This window comes from Rhipicephalus sanguineus, chromosome 3, assembly GCF_013339695.2.
Source record: "Rhipicephalus sanguineus isolate Rsan-2018 chromosome 3, BIME_Rsan_1.4, whole genome shotgun sequence".
Classification (NCBI taxonomy): Eukaryota; Metazoa; Arthropoda; class Arachnida; order Ixodida; family Ixodidae; genus Rhipicephalus; species Rhipicephalus sanguineus.
Genome location: NC_051178.1, coordinates 16,473,039 through 16,494,827, shown reverse-complemented (window position 1 = coordinate 16,494,827; position 21,789 = coordinate 16,473,039). Strand labels below are relative to the sequence as shown.

The following is a 21,789-nucleotide window of genomic DNA, read 5'->3' as shown; positions in this document are numbered from 1 at the left end:
TGAAATGGCACACGTGCTTGTGCTACCTCGACGACGTCGTCGTGTTTGCTCCGGACTTCTCCACGCATCTTCAACGCCTACGGCATGTTTTGACGCGTTTGAGCGACGCCGGTCTGCAACTGAATCTAAAGAAGTGCCGGTTTGCAGCACGGCAGCTGACAATCCTCGGCTACGTCGTGTCCAAGGACGGAATTCTTCCTGATCCCGCCAAGCTTCGGGCCGTGACTGAGTTCCCCAAACCTACGTCCGTCAAAGAACTGCGCAGTTTCGTAGGACTGTGTTCCTACTTTCGGCGCTTCATTCGAAATTTCGCGACTATCATATCGCCACTGACGAAGCTTCTCGGAAGTAACGGGCCCCTCCATTCGTGGTCGTCGGAGTGCGACGACGCTTTCGCAAAGCTCCGTCGTTTGTTGACGTCGCCTCCCATACTACGCCACTACGACCCTGCGGCCCCTACAGAGGTACACACAGACGCTAGCGGTGTTGGCCTTGGCGCTGTCCTTGCGCAGCGCAAACCAGGGTTCCCTGAATATGTCGTGGCATATGCAAGTCGTACGCTTACTAAAGCCGAGACCAATTACACCGTCACCGAAAGGGAATGCCTGGCGATCATCTGGGCCCTTACGAAATTCCGACCTTATTTGTATGGTCGCCCATTTGATGTCATCACCGACCATCATGCACTATGCTGGTTGTCGTCATTGAAGGATCCCTCAGGCCGCCTCGCCCGCTGGGCACTTCGCCTACAGGACTACGATATCCGCGTGCTGTACCGCAACGGACGCCAGCATGCTGACGCCGACGCACTCTCGCGCTCCCCCTTGCCTGACGACAATGCTTCCAGCTCAGTGTCTCACAATGCCGTTTCGTCTATCGACATTCAAACCATCGCCACTGAACAGCGCAAGGATCACTGGATTGCCTCACTGATAGCCTTGCTGAGTGATCCATCGGCGACACCATCCACTCGCGCATTGCGTCGTCAAGCGCACCATTTCGCCGTTCGCGACGACCTCCTCCACCGACGCAATTACGGCGACGGCCGCCAGTGGCTACTCGTAATACCCCGCAGTCTGCGTTCTGACATATGCGAGTCGTTCCACTCTGACCCGCAGTGTGCACACTCTGGGGTATCGAAAACCTACCACCGCATTCGCCAACGGTACTTTTGGCGAGGGATGTACCGCTACGTGCAGAAGTTCGTTCGCTCCTGCATCGATTGTCAGCGCCGCAAAACTTCAACGCACCTGTCGCCGGCAGGTCTGCAACCTCTACCTTGCCCTGACCGGCCGTTTGGGCGCGTTGGCATCGATTTGTATGGACCACTTCCTCTAACGTCGGCTGGTAACCGCTGGGCCATCGTCGCTGTTGACCACCTTACGCGATACGCCGAAACTGCCGCCCTCCCAGCGGCTACAGCGCGCGATGTTGCCTCCTTCCTGCTGCACCGATTCATGCTGCGCCACGGTCCACCCCAGGAGCTGCTCAGCGATCGAGGTCGTGTCTTCTTGTCCGAAGTCGTCGAAGCCATTCTCAAAGAGTGCAACGTTGTTCACCGGAAAACTACTGCTTACCACCCGCAGACGAATGGCCTCACCGAACGCTTTAACCGCACGCTCGGCGACATGCTCTCGATGTACGTCGCCGCCGATCACACAAATTGGGATGCCATTCTGCCTTTTGTCACCTACGCCTATAACACCGCCCCGCAGAGCACTACTGGTTTCTCGCCCTTTTTCTTATTGTACGGCAGGCACCCGTCGCACACGATCGACACAATCCTTCCCTACAAGCCGGACCCGTCTGAGTGTGCGCCTATTTCTGCCACAGCAAGACTCGCTGAGGAGTGTCGGGAGCTTGCCAAGACATTTACTACGAATGACCAAGGGCGGCAGAAGAGCATTCGCGGTGACACCACCACTTCTGCGCCCACGTTCCTCCCTGGAGCACTCGTATGGCTCTCGGTCCCTACCACTGCACCTGGCCTCTCTTCAAAACTACTGCCGAAATACGACGGCCCCTACCGTGTCGTCGAACGCACGTCCCCGGTCAACTACGTGATCGAACCCCTTGAACCATCTTCGGACATGCGCCGTCGAGGGCGCGACATTGTCAACGTTGAGCGCCTGAAACCCTACCATGACCCGCTCATACTGACAAGCAGTTAGGTCGCCAGGCGGCTCCCTTTTCGTACCCGGGGTAATTGTAGCGAAGCGTTGGAAGCCTATAATGGGTCGCCCTCTCGAGCGCTTACTAGTGGGTCGTCCTCTTCCGCTCTTCTGGGACAGCACGCTCCTCGCGCTCAGAGTCGGCACCCCGCCTTGACTGTCGCAGTCGCTTATCGTCGCCGAGTGCCCGCTAATAAACGTCTTTATAATATATATATATTGTGGGGATCGAGAGCGTCCTCCTACCTGGCGCCTCGTTCCCCAGCTGCCGCGCGCGTGCCGGCCGCGTAGCCCGGGCGCACTTAGGCACCGGCATTCGCCAAGATGGCGGCCAGGGCGCCTCTTTGTCTGGGCGAGCCAAGCGTCGGCTCCGTCCCGCGCTGGCATGTCCGGGCACGCTACGCTGGCGCACTGCGCGGGCCTACGTCACAACGCAGCGCCATTCCCCATTGGGCCGCTGGTGACATCCTCCTCTCCTACGAGCTAAGATGCGCCCGACGATTCGCTCGGGGCGGGAGATGCTCTCAGGCTAGCACGAGAGGTTGACGCGCTGCTCTAGCAGGCGGCTTCTCGTTCGTGTGCTCGACCGCTGCCCTTTGTGTGGTAGTCCTAGCGCCGCTGGCAAGCGTACTCGTTCGGTCTTGCGGAGTTCCCCTTACGGCCTGCAAGCCTGTGAGTGTCGTACTGTGCTGCATCTTGGGTAATAAACCCGTTGTTGTTGTTACCCTGCCTCGTGCGTGGTTTCTGCGCCGTGTCGGAGAAAACGACGAACCCGGCCGCAGCGTCGTCGCACGCGGCGGCAGTGGAGAACGTCGCGTCCCTACACGGTCGCGCTCGTAGGTAAGCCTAGTGCAAACCTATCTCCACATAACTGGCGCCCAACGTGGGGCCAGTTATGTGGAGATAGGTTTGCACTAGGCTTACCTACGAGCGCGACCGTGTAGGGACGCGACGTTCTCCACTGCCGCCGCGTGCGACGACGCTGCGGCCGGGTTCGTCGTTTTCTCCGACACGGCGCAGAAACCACGCACGAGGCAGGGTAACAACAACAACGGGTTTATTACCCAAGATGCAGCACAGTACGACACTCACAGGCTTGCAGGCCGTAAGGGGAACTCCGCAAGACCGAACGAGTACGCTTGCCAGCGGCGCTAGGACTACCACACAAAGGGCAGCGGTCGCCCAACTTGGTTTCGGCATGGCTTCAGAGCAGACCCCCTCGAGGCGCTCGTTCCTGTTCGATCCTGTGGCGACGGACTTGATCTCGTTCGAGGCAGACGGCTGCGACAACACGGGGTACGGCCCTCTCGGCGACCCTCTGCTTTCGTTCACCGGGAGAGATCCCTTTTTCGGGGCCCCCTACAGTGATGCGAGCCGCTCGAACGAGGACCACAGTCCTAGCCAAGCCAGTAACGGGCTGTATCAGCTGTTCGAGACTCACGCACCTACGGGCCCGTCCCCGGCGCAGTCTCCGCTCGCTGGCCTTTCCTTGTCAGCAGCGCAGTTGACGGCCCAAACCGCCGCACCCGAGCCTTCCTACCTAGGCCACTTAGGTGTCGGCATGCACGCTCTCACTGACCCATCTTGGTCAGGAGCGCAATGGGTTGACAACGTCGTGCGCGAGCCAGCTCGCTTGGCCGACAACGTCGCCGCGTTTCCCGACGCTTGCATGCCTCAGACTCGCGTAGGCGACGTTTTCGACGGACGTGGGCCACCGTGCTCCGCTGTCGACCCGTTTGCCAGTCGCGTGAGGCCTCAAGCACCAGTCGGAGCGCAAACCCTAACCTCCTCCATGCCGTGTACTGGCCCTTTTCGGTCGGACGCGCATGTTGGGGAACAGGCGCGCGCACGTTTTACGGCCGCGCCCGCCTCGGAGCAATCACCGCTGCGCGCAACTGCGGCGCAGCTCCTAAACGTTCTGCTGGAAGCGGCGCGCTCGCAGCCTTGTGCTGTAAAGGGAGGCCTCGAGTCTCCTCAGCCAAGCGCACCGAGTAGCCTAAGGGTACCTCTGCCTGAGTACAGCGGTTATTCGGACCGCATGAGTGCCACAGAGTATCTCGAGGCGCTGCACCGCTATCAGCGGGCGATGGGGCTGAGCGACAGCGTTATGCTCGGTAGCGTATTGCCTGTATCGCTGACAGCCCAAGCGGCGCGGTGGTACCGACTTGTCGGCCACCAAGCTCGTTCGATGGAGGAGTTTAGGGCGCTCTTCCGTAGCGAATTCCTTCCTCCCGACTACGAGCGCCGCATGCGTCGCGAGCTAGAGCTTTGCACACAGCATCCCGACGAATCTCTTCTCGAGTACGTCCGGGCTTTGCAGGAGCTCTACCTCCTTGCCGATCCTACGGCATCAGACGCCGAGAAGGTGGAGCGAGTCATACGTCAGGCTCATCCAACCTTCGCCGCTTACCTTCGGAGCGCCCGTTATCGTGACCTAAACGAGCTGGCATCCGATGCGAAGCGTATTCAGGGCGACATACTGGCGGCGAGAGCCTACCGCCCGCCGCCGCCGCCGTCCGCTTCTCTCGAGCCTCGTTGTGCGTGGGCTGGTGGTGACTCGTCACCCCGTGATCCCCCTAATCACGAGGTGGCCTCGGCCGTGAGAGAGCAACGAGACGCGCCGGACGTTTCGGACCGCGCTCTCTACCCGTACTCGTACGCCCGGGCGTGCCCCTTCGCACTGCAGGGCGAACGAGAACGGAACCCCCGTGCCCCAATGCACGAGGAGCGATCCGGCTAGCGAACGGAGACCTCCTAGCTCTCAGGGGTCGCCAAAATCCCTCACTGATGGGGGAAAAGGCGTCGTCTGCTACCGTTGTCATGAGCGTGGCCACACCGCGCGATCATGCAACGCGCCCCACCCGATGCAAGGGCCTGCTCGCCCGTCGGGAAACGGGGTGAGCCGTCGGTGAGCTCCCCCTCGCCGGCGGCTACAGCAGTACGGGAGCATGGGGGTGTAACCCAACCTCTGGCACCGATGGCGTGTCGCGCTGGACATGACTTTCCAGCCACGCCGGCGCCGTTCATCGCCCTTACGATCGCCGGTCGAGAGTTTGCGGCGTTGCTGGATAGCGGGTCTTCGATCTCGCTGTTCGGCGAAGAGGTTATGGCTCATTTGCGCGACCGCTCTGTCCGCATTCGAGCTTGCGACACTGCCTTCCATCTCGCCAGCGGTACCGCCACCTCGTGCGGCGCTGCGCGGTTGGTTGTGCGCTGGGAGAATCGCGCGCGCCGACAGCGCTTCGTGCATCTCCCGGGTCTTTCCGTGCCCGTGATTCTTGGTCGCGACTTTCTCGCGCACACGGGTATCGTGATAGACGTCGCGAGCGGAGGCTACAGGGACGGCCCTTCCGGCGCCCTACGGCCATTCGCTACACCTCCCGTGGTCTCGGCTGCCCGTAAGTCGCCAGGCGCCACGAGAGAGCAGGAGGAGAGGAGACAAAGCGTGGCCCCCTCGGCCCGTGTCTCTCACTCCGACGCCAAGACTGGCCCTTTGGCCGGCGCGGCGGAAAACGGTCCGTGCCTACCGCTTTCTCTCGAGCATAGCGCTACCGTGGTGGACGAGGTCTCGGCTACGCCGGTGACCACCCCGGTAAGCAGCAGCTCGGATCGCTCGCTGCCGCCTTTGCCGGACAGCTTGTCGACACATGAGAAGGCACGCCTGTCGTCGCTGTTGACACGTTTCAGTGACATGTTCACGGAACGCCCGGGTTGCACCTCTCTGGTGAGGCACCGGATTGACACAGGCGACGCACAACCGTGGAAATGCAATCCTCGCCCCGTCAGTGCGGCAAAGAGGAAAGCAATTGACCAGGCATTGGATGAGTTGATTGAGACCGGAGTTGTCCAACGCTCAAACAGTCCCTGGGGTTCACCGGTGGTAATGGTCCCCAAAAGAGACGGCTCTCACCGGCTCTGTGTGGACTACCGCCGGCTGAACGAGGTCACGAGGAAGGACGCTTATCCTATGCCTAACGTTGACTCGATCGTGGCTGCGCTAGGCGGTGCTTGCTACTTCAGCACCTTGGATGCTAGCCGCGGTTACCTGCAGGTTCAGATGGAGCCGGCTGACGCGGAGAAAACTGCGTTCACCTCCCACAGAGGTTTGTACGAGTTTACCCGCATGCCGTTTGGCTGTTCTGGAGCTGCAGCTACGTTCCAGAGACTGATAGACCGCGTTCTCGGGGACGCTAAATGGCAACACGCCATGGCGTACCTCGACGACATCGTCATCTTCTCTCGAACGTTCGAGGAGCACCTCCGCCACTTGGAGGACGTCCTCGAGAGGTTGCGTGCCGCCGGGTTGACCTTGAACCCGAAGAAGGCTCAAATAGCTGAGACTCGCATTTCGCTATTGGGCTTTACCATCGAGAGCGGTCGCGTTCTGCCGTGCGAGGAGAAGGTACGAGCCATTGTGGAGTACCCGACGCCGGCGAACATTCAGGGCCTGAGGCGCTTTTTGGGCATGGTGAACTACTACCGACAGTTCATCCCAAACTGCGCGGACCTCCAAGCGCCCTTGACCGCACTGTTGAAAAAGTCGGCACGATGGAGCTGGGGGCCAGAGCAAGAGCGAGCCTTCAAGGCTCTATCTCAAGCTCTAGTGGCCACAGCCGATCTGAAGCTGCCCGACCTCAACGGGGAGTTCGTGGTCCAAGCGGACGCGAGCGACCTGGGTCTCGGAGCGGTACTGCTTCAGGAGCACGACGGCGTCCTCCGGCCAGTCGCCTTTGCGAGCCGGTCACTTAACGCCGCCGAGCGCAACTACAGCGTGACTGAACGGGAATGTCTCGCTATAGTCTTTGCTCTCCGGAAGTTCGACTGCTACGTCGACGGCGTGCCATTCGTGGTGGAGACGGACCACATGGCACTCACCTGGCTTAAGCGCTTGCGCGAGCCCTCGGGCCGCCTCGCGCGCTGGGCGTTGACCTTGCAGCGGTACAACTTTGTTGTGCGCTACCGGAAAGGGAGTTCGAACGTCGTGGCCGACGCCTTGTCGCGTGCCCCCGTTCTGGCGTCTGACACTTATGTCCGCCACTCCCAAGAGCACTCGCACAGAGTAGACTCAGGGGCCCCTGGCTCCAATGGGTCGAAAGGCGCGAACCCCGACGGCGCAGTGACTTTCGAGTCGACCGCCTCGGGTGAGGTCGCATACCTGGTAGATCCTGTAACGTCCGCCGGTATCGTCTTCAGCAGAGAGGACCTACTTAAGGCACAACAGGACGATCCGTTTTGTCAGCAAATTGCTGACGGGCTCAAAGAGCTGAGCTCCCAAGAGGAGCGTGGCGGTCAAGCCGCCGGGCGCAAACGCACAGCTGGTATTGCTGTCGGCGCCGAGTGCCGGACGCAGACTGGTATTGCTGCGGGCACGTTGGATTCGTATCTGCTTGATGCTGATGGCGTTCTCCTGCGCTATGTCCCATCTGAAGAAGCTCCCCAGGAGTCTTTCAAGGTGGTGATACCCCGCAGTCTAAGGAAAGCCACCCTCGGCTATTTCCACGACTCGCGGTTGGCCGGACATGCGAGTGGCCTTAAGACTTTTCAAAAGTTGTGCCGCTCTGCTACCTGGCCTGGCATGAAGCGTGATGCCCTTCACTACGCCCGCTCATGCCGCGTGTGCCAATGCGTGAAGCCTCGTGGTGGCAAGCCTCCCGGGCTCATGCAGCCGATTGACAGCCAACAACCCTGGCAAGTCGCGGCCTGTGACATTATGGGACCTTTCCCAAGAAGCCGGAGAGGCCATGTTTTTCTCCTGGCTGTCACAGATCACTTCACGAAGTGGGTCGAACTGTTTCCCCTTCGGAAGCTAACGGCACGCGCAATCTGGGACAAGTTGACCGAGGTCTTTACCCGCTTTGGCTTTCCGGCGGAGTTGATCACGGACAATGCGTCCTACTTCACGGCCAAGGTGTTTGTGGATGCGTGTGCTGCCTTTGGCATTAGGCACCGCAAAACAACCACGTATCACCCACAGGCCAACCCGACTGAGCGGATAAACCGAAACCTCAAGCCCTTGCTGACAGCCTTCGCGCAGCAACACAGGGATTGGGATGCCTGTCTTAACGAGATAGGCTTCTCCTTGCGGTCCACGGTTAACCGTTCAACCGGGTACACGCCCGCTTTCCTCAACTTCGGGAGAGAGCTGCCTAACCCCATGGACCGTGTTCTGCGGGGCGGTAGCGGGGCGTCCGCCACAAAAGCCGGCCCGTCTGGCTACGCGGCAGAACTGCGCTCACGGATGGACGCAGCCCTCGACCTGGCGCGTTCCAACCTGGCAAAAGCGCGAGCTGGACAGAAGGCTCAATACGACCGGTCGCATCGGGAAGTGCACTACGATGTCGGCGATCTCGTCCTCAGGCGCAATCACGTCTTGAGTGACGCTGCCAAAGGCATCTCGGCCTCCCTGTCGGCCAAGTGGTTGGGCCCATACCGAGTGCAGACCAAAGTGTCGCCTCTGGTGTACAAGCTGGCTGACTCCCAAGGGAGACAAGTCGGCGGTCCAGTTAACGTCTCCGACCTCAAACCTTTCGTTGCCCGCAGCAACGACTTGGGAGGGGGGGAGGCGGTCACCGAACCGCAGGAAAACCGTGAGAAGGCTGGCTCCAAGCCACGCCATCGGTACAATCTGCGGAAACGCACTTAAGCAACCTTTCTCCCACTGACAGGTAGCTGGACTTTATTCCATACCATGACAGTGAATGGAGAATAACCGCTAAGGTGCGGCGGCACACGTCGGGAAGTGGTAGAAGGCCCTCTTGGCCGAAAATACCCTCTGACGTGTTGTCCAAGCCATAACCTGGCAAGCGCCCCCTTTGTTGGGCAGCACTGTTAGGCAGGCACCCTTTTTGGCAAGCCGGCTATGCCGGGGACATTTCTGTCCACTCCTGCGTCGCCCTGTCGTCTCCCTGCGCCTGGCTCTACTGGGCCGCCCAGCCTGTCGCTGATCCTGTGGCCTGCTGTTCTCTGGTCCCTCCAGCTGTGACCTGGTACCCACCTTCTGCCCTGCAGTCACCTCCACCCTGCCTTACCCACCTGGCAGCTTCGGTAGCCACCCTCGGCGGCTATTCCGCCCACTCAAGCTCTGGCCCAGGCTCGAGCGTGGTCGCTCCGGCTTCCGTTCCTGGCTGCCTGCTGTACCGGCCTGCCGCTCCCGTGTGGCCCCCATCCCAGCGACTTTCGGCGGTTGGCTGCCGCACGCAACTGGCAGCCACGCCTCGTACGTTCCCGGCTGCCAACCTCTCCAGTCCGGCGAACTTCAAGCGGGCTGGCTGCCCGCCCTTAGGCAGTCTTCCCCCCGTTCCTCCTGGGCTGTGGACCTTCTTCCCGGCGGTGGGCTCTCCCCGGTGGTGGAACTTGTGGTGAAACTTTCGGTGGAACTTTTGCGTGGCCATGGCCGACCTATGGACTTGTACCTGAAGGAAGACGACACCCCCCTGTTGGACTTTGCCCCGTTGGCCAGCCCCCTTGCGGCTGAGCTGACCTTGCCACTCGGCCTCGGACAGCCTCTTTCACAGGCTGGCCTCGGTCTTTAGGAGGGGGGAATGTGGGGATCGAGAGCGTCCTCCTACCTGGCGCCTCGTTCCCCAGCTGCCGCGCGCGTGCCGGCCGCGTAGCCCGGGCGCACTTAGGCACCGGCATTCGCCAAGATGGCGGCCAGGGCGCCTCTTTGTCTGGGCGAGCCAAGCGTCGGCTCCGTCCCGCGCTGGCATGTCCGGGCACGCTACGCTGGCGCACTGCGCGGGCCTACGTCACAACGCAGCGCCATTCCCCATTGGGCCGCTGGTGACATCCTCCTCTCCTACGAGCTAAGATGCGCCCGACGATTCGCTCGGGGCGGGAGATGCTCTCAGGCTAGCACGAGAGGTTGACGCGCTGCTCTAGCAGGCGGCTTCTCGTTCGTGTGCTCGACCGCTGCCCTTTGTGTGGTAGTCCTAGCGCCGCTGGCAAGCGTACTCGTTCGGTCTTGCGGAGTTCCCCTTACGGCCTGCAAGCCTGTGAGTGTCGTACTGTGCTGCATCTTGGGTAATAAACCCGTTGTTGTTGTTACCCTGCCTCGTGCGTGGTTTCTGCGCCGTGTCGGAGAAAACGACGAACCCGGCCGCAGCGTCGTCGCACGCGGCGGCAGTGGAGAACGTCGCGTCCCTACACGGTCGCGCTCGTAGGTAAGCCTAGTGCAAACCTATCTCCACAATATATATATATATATATATATATGCTGTGCTTGGCGTACCCACCAGTCAGCGCCTCAGAATGTGTGATGAGCGGGCCTCGTTATGTTTGCGAGCTGTTAGGTAGCAGCGGATGCGGATCTGCGGCGCCAACACCACCGGGGGTCGTCGGGAGAGGTGGCTCGAGAGCTGTGGCGGGCTTCCCGCAATTATTGCTTGGAGAGTTTGTGTCGGGGAAGCGAACAGCGGTAGAGGATTCTCAAAACGCGGTCGCCGCGGTCCAGGCCACGTGGCCGCAGCGACAGAAGAAGCGATGTCCGAAGCGGGATACCGGGTTACGTCCGTCGGCAGTAATGACCAACGCGGGCGGTTCTGCCGAAGCAGAGCGTCGCGCGGATTCCTTTTCTCCTAGCTGAGAGCAAGGAGAGGGGGAACGTACACTGTTTGTATTATTGTTTTTCAACTGAGCGAGAATGCCCGTGGGAACACGGAACTAGGGGGAGTTCGCTGGGCGCGGCCCTTGCGGACGGTCGTCGTGAATAAACGCTGCCTTCAACCAGACTCTGGCTTTTCCTTCATCTTGCCAGCGTGCACTCGGATCATCGAGGGGCTGTCGATACCAACCAAACTTAACTCCACCTGTCGCCATTCTTTATTAGATTAAGCTTTCGTAATATCTCCTTTTGTGGTTTATATTATCGCGCAAGAGAGCAGCAAGGTTCCACGACGACAATCGCCTATTCTCACCTTGTATCTCATTGCATAAGGCAGGCGTGAACCTGCTATATCAGTTGTTTTGAGGCCGCCAAAAAACTAAAGGTTGCAGAACTTGCAGAATCAAGAAAAATGGTGACAGGTGAGTCAGTCAGCCACCGCTTAGTCTGCTTGCAGGTGCATTTAAGGTATGAGGCCAAGTGTGAGAAACTTTTTTAAAAACGATAATCACTAGAAATTATTAGTCTACATTATAAAGCACACCTTTTTAGGTGCATGTGAGCTTTATTAGGCAAGTCCTATTTTTTCCTATTCTTCTCATAATTAAAAATTTCATTAAAGTGGGCCTTCCGCGAACGGTCCTCACTCAAGTTCCACTCAATAAAAAAACCTAATTTTTTGCAGAGACAGAAAAGAACGACAGAAAAGGCTGCGCTTGTCCTCGTCGTTTGTATTGTACCGTGTAAAATTTTTGCGCTGAGCAGTTGAATAATGGAATACCAACTAGCCCAATCCCACACTTTACTACAGGAAAGAAGCTTTGGCCACTGCAATGAACCAAAACGAATGAGCTCATAAAAATATTAAAATTATAGCGATTAAATAACCAAAACATTATGCACTAACACTCGGGGCACCTTCGTATAACAGGCAGCCATATTAAATCTTGTCACACCACTTCGCTTATTGAGGTTCATTGCACACACCCTAATGTGATAACGAAGTGTGTTAGGTTTTAATGAAAAAATTTATTAGCAAAAACGTAACGTTGGCGTACGGAAAAATACCAAAATGTAAGTTCTGAGAAATTCAACAAAGAAGATTTCAAACAGGTGCAGCGCTTACACAAGGTGATCAAGAGCCCTAAAATCATCGATATTTGATATTTGTAGCCAGTTCCAACCTGGACCTTACTCGTGTGCGCCTTTGCTCGAGCGGCAACTTCCCTTTTTGTAGCGTTAGCTACACTTGCCTAGCCGGAGCCGATTTCGCGTGGATCCTCATGAGTCGTGCTGCGCATGCGCAAGGTTCAGTGATGTGACACACCTGGCTCACCGCTCTCCGCGCACTCCGCCACCGCGCTGTCTCCGCCACCGATCTCACGCTCTCTCGGCCACCGCCGCGCGCGACTCGCTGCTGCTGGTCTGCGCATTCGAGAGGAGTGACGTCGTAGCCGTGGTAGACACACTGACGCCAGCGCGCGCAGCTATTCGCCTTCGCTGTGCAGTCGCCGTCCGACACAGCGCTGGAGCCGCGTCATAGCGCCTCTGACTGGCGTTAGCAGATGGGTAACGCCATGGAGAAGGAAATCGCAAATGCTGCTCAACGGCGCAGAAGAGCCGAGAAGCTTATCTCATCGGATCCCGAAGTAGTTGCCTGGCAATTAGCGGTTCAGCGTACGAAGAATGAACAGAAAGGCTAATAATCCTAGACAATCTGGAAAGCTAAGAATAATCAGCTGAACCTTTGCTAACGCTACGTATATCCTGGCATAGCCGAGCTAAGCCACTGCATTTTTTTTTTCTTTCTAGCTTGCTTTGCAGCAGCAGCGCCCTGATGGTATGCTTTCGCGATGCGGTGCCAATCGTTTGTGAGGCAAGCTTTTGCAGTGTAGAAGCCAGGCTCGATGCCAACTTGCTTCAACATGTTAAATGTGCTTCTGTTGCCATTATACAAATCACGCATAGCGTCATACAATGCAAATTTGATGATTTACAGGCTCACATAGGTGTCCTTGAGATGTACGACGTTGCGCGTCCTCCTGGTGAGAAGTTTATGACTTTTATGACTCAAAATGATGGGTTTACAATGCTATTGGAGCAATATTACATGTTCGCACATGATATGATTGTTAAATAAGCAAGAAAGTACTACATATCAAGGTAATTTTATGATGCACACAAAACTTGTACTTTCAGTTTCGGTTTCGTAGATGATGGGTGGTCTAACATTTTTGCCTGTATCATTTGAAAGAAACTGCGTAGACAAAAACTTTATGCAGCAAATTATGCTCGCTAAATCGCGCATTTAATATGGCCAAAAACCAAAAATGAAATTTCGAAAAAAAAAATCACTTTTTTCCACTTGGCTTCATACCTTAATGCGCTAGAGGAATGTTGTATCTCGTCCCTAGAAATGTGAATGACCGCAGGTCTGCGCACATTCGCTATGCCAGCCATGTTTGTTTTTTTTTCTTTTAGTTGTTTTGTGGAATACATATCAGCGTGAAGGCAGCGCTTGTTTTCTTTTTTCTATTGTATTTTGGTTACTGGACGCCCTATTTTACGACTAATGTAGTCTTAGATGCACGTCATCTGGCGATTTGATAAAGAATCCGCTGAATATTTATCGACTGAGGAGGTACTGTCGAACGGTACATGAGAAGTACTGTAGTGCAGAATGGCGATATCCGATTCTTTTTTTTTTTTTCAGGTGCGCTCAAGAAGCGAAGAATTGAGAAATAACAGGAAAGGAGCGCCGGCAGCCAGGCTGGTTTTCCAGCGGGGCCTTGCGACACATCCGGCAAGGCAGAGCTTCCACTTTCTCTCGGGAATTACCCCGCGCGTCCGTCAAGGATGTGCCGCCGCGCGCTCCCAGCGCACAACACGCATCAAAAAGAACAGCGACGGTGCAACCACACTTTTGCTACTCTGCAATTCGTCTACGTCGCAAAAGACGTTCTTCACGCGCGCAAGCTCTACTTGTGCTATTCGGCCGTGCAGATGCGAATTCTTTGGCTTGCAGAATGCAACGAGAAAGAAAAAAGCCGCCGATGCCTGATACACAGTTCCAGAAGGCTACAAGAAAGTTAAAAGCGCGCGTGTTACCGACAATGCATAACAGAAGCGCGCGATATTTGGTAACTGGCACCCGACTTAAGTTGATGTAGCGAGTAGATAGATATAATAAACGGCTACAATACCTAACTGTTTACGCGAACCTCCAAGTGCTCAGTAGTCTTCCCTTGCTTTCAAGAGTAACAAAATGCGAATGCTCCGTACAAGCGTTCACAGCCTAGAAACAGAAGCCTCGATTGAGGCTTCCTCTGTCTTTTCACCAAGAAGACGAGGACGCCTCGACAAAGAGGACTGTTCTTCAACAAGCTGCCCTGAGGTGTACGTTCAAGAAATAAATGGCTGATCAAAGATACTTGTGGCCAAGTATGTGCGTCGCGTGGGAACGTGTGGCGGTGATTTTTTACCGCTGTTTCTCATCATAATGATTGTGCGGTAGTGCGAAGCCAGTGGTGTACGCTCCGAAAAATGGAAACGTGATGATAATGCAAGCAGTGAGTCGAGATGAGGACAGGCGGGATATTCAGGTAGGTGAAGCACGCACGAAAGCATTTATTCGGAGATGCAAACATCTGGTACATAAAACATTGAAATTTTGGCGGCAACAGTGCACGACATTACAGCGGTTATGTTTTCGAAGCTTAATTTAAAAAATTAAAGGAATTAAAAAAGAATTACACGGGAAAGAAAATTACAGGACTGTTCCCACAAAAGCGCGATGAAGCAACAAATCTCAGCTGGCTTGTAGTCTAATTTATTTTTTTTAAAACCTAGCGAAAAAAAAACCGATAAAAAAACATGTGAGATTGTCCCTTAGTATGTTGTGGAGGTAAAGTTGAAGTATTCCTGATTAGGCGCAGAAATATTTGTTTCATATGTGGTTCGGTGTGTTGCAGTATCCCAGCGGCCTGACCACAACGCTGCTGTACCGCAGAAGGAAAGTAGGTGACGTTCATGCGTGCACTGCGAAAGTCGTCTAATAGGCAGACCTCAATGCGTTTGAACCTACATTCCGAGACGACATAGCAGATATGCACAAAGTGGCTCGGAGTTTCTGCTTTCAAGGGAGCGGAGACAATCGCACATTTTAATTACATCAAACACTTATGCAGTGCCCTATTTTGTTAGATGCGAAGCAGCTTTTTCTCGGGGCTGTGCCCGTCCCTTGGTGACTGTCCGCACGGGAACCAGGTGTGCTGGCACGCGCTAGAGCGTTCGGGCCTCTGTAAGGGGCTGGGTAAGACGCTGTGGCCTCTCCCACTTATAACCAGGTGTGCTGGCACGCGCTAGCGCGTTCGGGCCTGTGTAAGGGGCTCGGTAATACGCTGTGGCCTGTCCCCCTTACACTATCTCAGCAATCACGGAACTTTAAGTCGACCCGTCCGCTGCTTCGCATCCCCACATGGTTGCTTTCAGTGGGAGATGGTGTAATTTTTTTTTTTATTCTGCTCTCCTTGTGAAATAAAATGTTGCATATTTTAAACGCGTCCTATCTTTCCGGCAGCTTTCCGGTATGGTATTGTTTCGTTCTGTTCCTATGCATGCTACGCTGTACCGTTTCTGGTAGCACGTTCTGCTACGTCGTACCATCTCAAGCATTTTTTTGGTGAGGCATCCCACGAGGTCAGCGTGTTGACACATAACTGCGGAAGAAACAGTAGGTCTCAGAATCTGCATGCAGGTTTCAGTCATTCTGGAGATCCTCATTGCAAATACTAGGGGTGTGCGAATATTCGAAAGTTTCGAATATTCGTCGAATATTACATTCGAAATATTCGTATTCGATTCGAAAATCGTGTATTCGATAACTTCGAATATTCGAAAATTCGAATATGCGATTCGATTATCATGCATCAAATAACTCGTCTTCCACATTTCTGCTGCGTTCGTATAGCTAAAAACGTTGCCGAGAGGAGCGATAAACATCGTAAGTACACGGAGGCACGATATTTGCCTGCGACGAGCGCCCCAATACGTATGATCTATTGCTGGTGCATCTCCGACGTGCAGCGCTGTTGGCGATCATGTAACCGTACATTTTCAATATTATGCGGCCCTAACGTGCCGCACTACCACTCGTTCACTATGCGGGACCACTTCTGAAGAAAGACAGTGACCTACGTGACTGGTGGCGGACTGTAGGCACCTTCAGATACCCCAGTCTGGCAAGGCTTTGCCCCATGTACCTCCCTATACCAGCCACTTCTGTTCCAAGCGAGCGTGCCTTTTCAGTGGCAGGGGGGGGGGGGTTGTCCCTGTTAGAAGGGAGCGCCTGCTGACTGATCATGTGGAGCAACTTATATTTCTTCATGATAACATCTAGTTATTACTTTCATTGTGCCGTGATATTTGCTTGTGTTTTGATGCGCATTGTGCTAGCCTGGACATTGTGTTCTGGAGATAGCAGTGTATGTTGTGTTGCCAGTCAGGCTGTTAATGTCTTTTTTTTTTTTTTTCAAATAGCTACATGTTGAATAAAATATTGTTACTGTGGAGGCACTTTTTCTTTGATATTCGATATTCGATTCGATATTCGAAGGTGGATATTCGTATTCGATTCGTATTCGAAAAATTTGATATTCGCACATCCCTAGCAAATACCCTTCAGAAATTACCCATATATGAGAAGCCTTGTTAACGGTCCTTGCGGGACTGCATTTAGTCACTGCGCCATTGTGGTTCAGGTGAGCTTGAGAGCCCTGCCCTACTAGATGAATCACATGTACAATACACAATCATACAGCGTCACCTATGCTTCGCTCATACATGCACCAGAGTGTTTCCTGATTTGGTGCGCCTTCAGCAAACTGGCTTTTATGACTCATCAAAATGACTACCTCATTAAAGTTAGGTACACACCCACGTCCACTAACATTCTGGGTCAAATGAGCGTACCCCCTGCTGTTCAATACGTGTTCGCGCTCTTTTAACCTCGTCTTGAAGCATCTGCACAGCTGTCCTGTGTAGCGCCCGCCACACGTTCAAGGGATGGAATATACCGCCCACACCCCGCTGCCCCTTTTTACACGGCACGTGTTGTTGTCTAGGTTTGATTTTACAAATGTTATCATTATCGTTTCCCGATTCCTTCTGTTGAATTTTCTTGCCAACTCTCCCTAGCTTGTTGTGGCCGCATCTGGCTCGTGCATTCTTCAAGCATACATTCTCTTGTGTAAAGTTGGCAAGAAAATTCAAGATAAAGCATCGGGAAGAGATGATGACAACATTTGTAAAATCAAACATGGCCAACAACACGTGCCATATATAGCCCTGTTTAAGTAAAGGGTCGGGGCGGGGGGCGCTACATGGGACAGACGGGCTGGTGCTTCAACATACTGTTAAAAGAACACTCATCGAACACCTGGGGCATGCTCATTTGGGTCAGCATGTTAATGGGTTGGGGTGTGCACCTAAATTTAACGACGTCGCGAGTGCACTAAGTTATGCGGTCGCCTCACCTAGTGGTGGGAATGCAGTAGGAAGCGCTCTGATACGTGTATCAGTGATCCATCGGTGACGCTGCATGATTGCGAATATGAATTTTTAGATATGGACATGTGAGTTTGATCTAGTAGGGACATTTTTGTGCTTTTCTGTTTCTTTTTTTTAGTGTGTATGTGGTGGCTAACAGCTTCCTTCAGTTTGTACATACGGGAAACTTGCAGGTGTTTTTCGCTTACATTATGCTGTTTTTTAAATAAAAATTTAGTTGTTCGTCAGCGCTGTGTATTTGCGGTGCTTCTCTTTCTTGTCTACCTATGGGTGCGCTGGCGTTCAATCTTCATATAATATCTTGCGTTTTACTTTTAAAAGCCTCGATATGATTTTTCATACTGCGGCATTCACGTTAATATAGAGAGATGAGCAAAGGCAAAATATGTTGTATTTCTATAGCCTCAAGAAAGAACCTGCTGATAGGTTATAGACTGCATTGAAAGAGCACGGAGTAATTCGAGCACCGTCGGATACTTGAATGAATGTTTCGAGCTGAGCACGTCAAAATGCGAGTGCCGCGTCGTTTGTTGGGGAAGCATTGGTTAATGGCATGAAAATGCTTTCGCATGTTGCAGCTTGTCGTTCACTACACCCGCGAGTGCCGCCCAAGATCAAGATGACCCACCAGTCTCAGTGTCACGAACAACGCTTCTCATGTGACTGAACTTTTCGAGCATCAGTTACTTGCAAAATCGTTCACTACATATCTAGATTTTCGGCCGACCAAACTGACACGATGACTTTATTTACGAAGTGAGTCTCAGTGCAATCATTACCCAAAATTTTCTCGCTTGCCTTGCTGCTCTATCAGGCGCCTTTTCACGAGCTGTTAGTGCGTCTACCGGTTGGACAAACCGGCATCCATACAATTTTATCTTGTTGTATGTGCTTTATTTTACGTTGCCGCAAGCAAGTTATAACGCGTGCGTAATCAACAAATCGACACCAGTCAGGTAGCCATCTTGAAATGTGCGAACAGCATATCTGTGACAATTTCCTACAATTTTCCATGCACTCTCAAGTGGGTAATTAGAAGGAGTGTTCTGTACATTTTTCAATGCCACCCAAGTTTCAATGTGGGCGGTTGCATCCCATCTACAGTAATGGTATTTATTGAATTCAATTATATGCATTTTATCCAGGAAAATTTCAGCGGGTCCTACAACTGTTAGTGTTAATTGGACCATGTTTCAAAGCTTTCCATTTCTCACGTTCGGAGCCAATGAGAATGCTGTATTCGCAGACCAACATTTCTTTTTCTGCCATATGATGTGGACCGGTTAGAGACGTCACGCAAGTACGAGAAAAAAGCGCAAGGACGGAGCCATGCCAGATATTTCCCAAAGCAACGCGAATAGCTTAAGTGCGATTTAGGATAGCGATTTTATGGCACTTGGCTGGTGCTGTTATTGAGGTGTGCGTGTTGAAGTATTAAAGCCGCCCGGGCTACAAAACTCGTGGATTGAAACGCGACGTTTTCGGGCTAAGCATTGCACGTACTTTTGCTTCGAGCGTCTTCAGTTCGTGTTTAACTGGCATGATTTCGGCTCTAGCACTTGCATGAGACCCAAGATTACTCTTTCGCGGCCAGACTTGTAGAGACACGATGCTCAGTGGCGTAGCCAAAGGGGGGGCACACAGGGCCCGTGACAGCCCCCCCCTCCCCGAAATTTTTTTTGCCATGACATACAGAACACAAAATGACTCTCGACCCCATATTACTGCCCGGCCCACACTTCAGATCAAAGAGGTGCCCCCCCCCCCCCCCGAAAAATATTTCTGCCTACGCCTCTGATGATGCTGCAATCATAGAATCAAAATTGCAGAGGCCATCTTCAGTAACGTTATGTAATAATGCTGTACATAACGCAGATGCCGCTTATCGCGCCCATTACGCGGCAGTGTGGCGTGCTCAGCGGAGCCGCCATATACGCACATGTACGGCAGCTGTAAAACAGCGTTGGTAAATACGCGTGGTGTGCTGTAGTACCTGTCCTGTTGTAAGGAAGGCACAAAGAACAGATCAAGTACACGACAGTTCATCTACAAATTTGCAGTATAGCCATATTGTTTGCAAACGAGATTCGTAGTGAAGAAACAGAAGGCCCACTGGATAGCTCGTTCAACTATCGATGGCGTTAAACGGCCGCTGTTGCGAGTTCTCGCTCTTTAAACGCACACGTCCAATACGCGTCACTCGTGGATGAATTCCTTCGCATCCCCATAACGTTGTGCGATGAAGGCGCTGCTTGCATATGCTTCAATGTGATAATGCACATCGTGAGATTGATCACAAAAGGACTGTGGCACACGTCAATACGAGCCACCTTTTCTTGTTCCGATAGCGAAGCACCCAGATAAATATAAGCTCAGGGGGTCAAATTACGTAGCTTAATGACATTCCTTTGGCCAGAGCGCGAAGGTTGTGGTTCGGATGTCTCGACGACACAAAACCGCCGGCCATGTGTCCTTCGGCGCACGCGGCCGGCCAAACTTCAATCTCTCTATCCCATCAAAAAGCACCCTGAACATGTACTGTCCGAAACCTCGGAAATAAACACAAATACAGAATGAAATAAGTCAATTAATAGTCGGTATAAACTCTCACTAGGAGCCGTCTAATATTTTCCGGATCAAAGAACTCTCAGGCAATACATCACCACGCAAATAGGTGAGAAAGTTATTGAAGTATTGATTATTTATAATGTCGTATCGCTTGCTGATACGCATGTGACAGTTTTTTCGGTAATCTACCGCGACTTACTGTAATCGCTTACTGCACAACACACTCTTTGTGTCTAAGCACTGTCCATAGGGTAGATTACGCTCAACAATGCCCTGCAAGAACGTCATCATGGAAACTGAAAGTTTCAGCAATCATCCGCGCTGTCCAGAACAGCACTACGTGAACTTGTGGTCGCCGCACACTATGCACACGCAAGTACGAGGCTTGCGTGTGTGAAACAGCCTGCGCGCTATCAAATTGAACTCGCGCTAATGGTGTGACGAAGTCTTGCACTCACGTGCCGACCCACGTGCCGACAAATGGTGCGCTGGGCGATCGTCAGCAGGTCGCCTCCATCTTGGCACTGACCCCAGCTAATGCATGTCGTAACGCGCTGACAAGGCGCGCGGCTGTGGCCACTCACCGTCGTTCTCCTGGCCGCGCACTTGGGAAAGCAGCGCCGTAAGTGTCCAAAGCACAACGAGGCTTCGTCGTCCTTCCATCGTTGTCGAGGAGACCCCCCGTGCTCAAGGCGGACGCACGGGCGGATAACACTCACGCAGCCAAGCGCTGAAACAGGTCTGGCCGGCAGCTCCGTCCTTCCTTAGTCTTGCCCCGCTGGCGACAGGTGTCGCCGCCTCTGCGCATGCGCCACGGTACTCGCGCTGACATTCCTGTTTAAAGGCGGTGCGTTTGTAAGCAGGTTGATCACCTCCCCGAAGGGCTGGCGCGTCAGCGTGGTTGCGCGCCGCACAGAGATGTTGTTTCTTCTATGTCGCGTGCATGTTGAGAGAGCTGGCAGTAAACAGATATCTGAATATTCCTTTCAACAGTGCCTAAACGGCGGGTACTATCGTCTGTTTCCGTGAACTTAATTTCCGGTTACACTCTACGGAACAGATATCGCGCGAAACGAGACCGTCATAGAGGCTCACTGCATTTCATGTAACGCGGACTTCAACTTTTGAGGGCCTTCGGTAGCACATCCCCAAAACATATCGCCCCACTACAGAAGCTGCCAAGCTTTGCATTTTCTATCTTTCTTTCTTTTTTTAGAAATAACCCAACAAAATTCCAACATGTCATGATCACGATAGAACAGCCTCTATTAAAGAAAGTGATTCTTAGGGAGTGAAAACGCGCCCTACCTGTATCACGCGCATGCATTGTAACGAGTGTCCGAGGGGATCGTTTCGACACAACCACAACTAGGTGGTCCGAACAAGTGAGGTGGCTGCACATTGACCACTTCCCTGGAAAATATTCCACTTCGGTGGAAGGCTGTCGATGACCCCGCGTAAAGGGTTACAGCTTCCTCGTGGGAAGGCTGCCGCCTCCGGTTAACCCTGTACAACTTGAAGGGGACCGTCAACTTTTTGCAGCGGTTGTTCTGTCGAAGCGTTTCTCCCTTTCGTGTCTTGTCTCCGTGCCCTGTTTCACGCGTTAAAATTACAAAATAAGTGGTTGTTTCGTTTATTTATTTATTTATTTATTTATTTATTTATTTATTTATTTATTTATTTATTTATTTACAGAATACTGCGGTCACGAAGGACCATGCAGATGGGAAACTATACACTTGTAGATTTACAAGCACAAATGTAGCCGTAAGGCACACAAGCTCACGGAAAAGGGAAACACAGCAAACCTATCGGCATACCTAGAAGTATTACTAGAAACCAACGCAGCCTGTCAAGATAACAAAATAATACAGTTCATAG

The 21,789-nt window shown here is 53.4% G+C and overlaps 1 protein-coding gene across 1 annotated transcript in view; it reads right to left on the bottom strand.

Moving 5' to 3' along the window:
- The window catches only part of LOC119386466 (dual oxidase), a 348,909-nt gene extending 328,221 nt beyond the window's left edge, over positions 1–20,688 (bottom strand). Inside the window, exon 1 of the mRNA XM_037653749.2 lies at positions 20,493–20,688. Within this exon, the coding sequence (XP_037509677.1) occupies positions 20,493–20,571 (79 nt within the window). The 5' untranslated portion in view covers positions 20,572–20,688. The remainder of the gene's footprint in view (positions 1–20,492) is intronic.
- Positions 20,689–21,789: the final 1,101 nt, after the last annotated feature.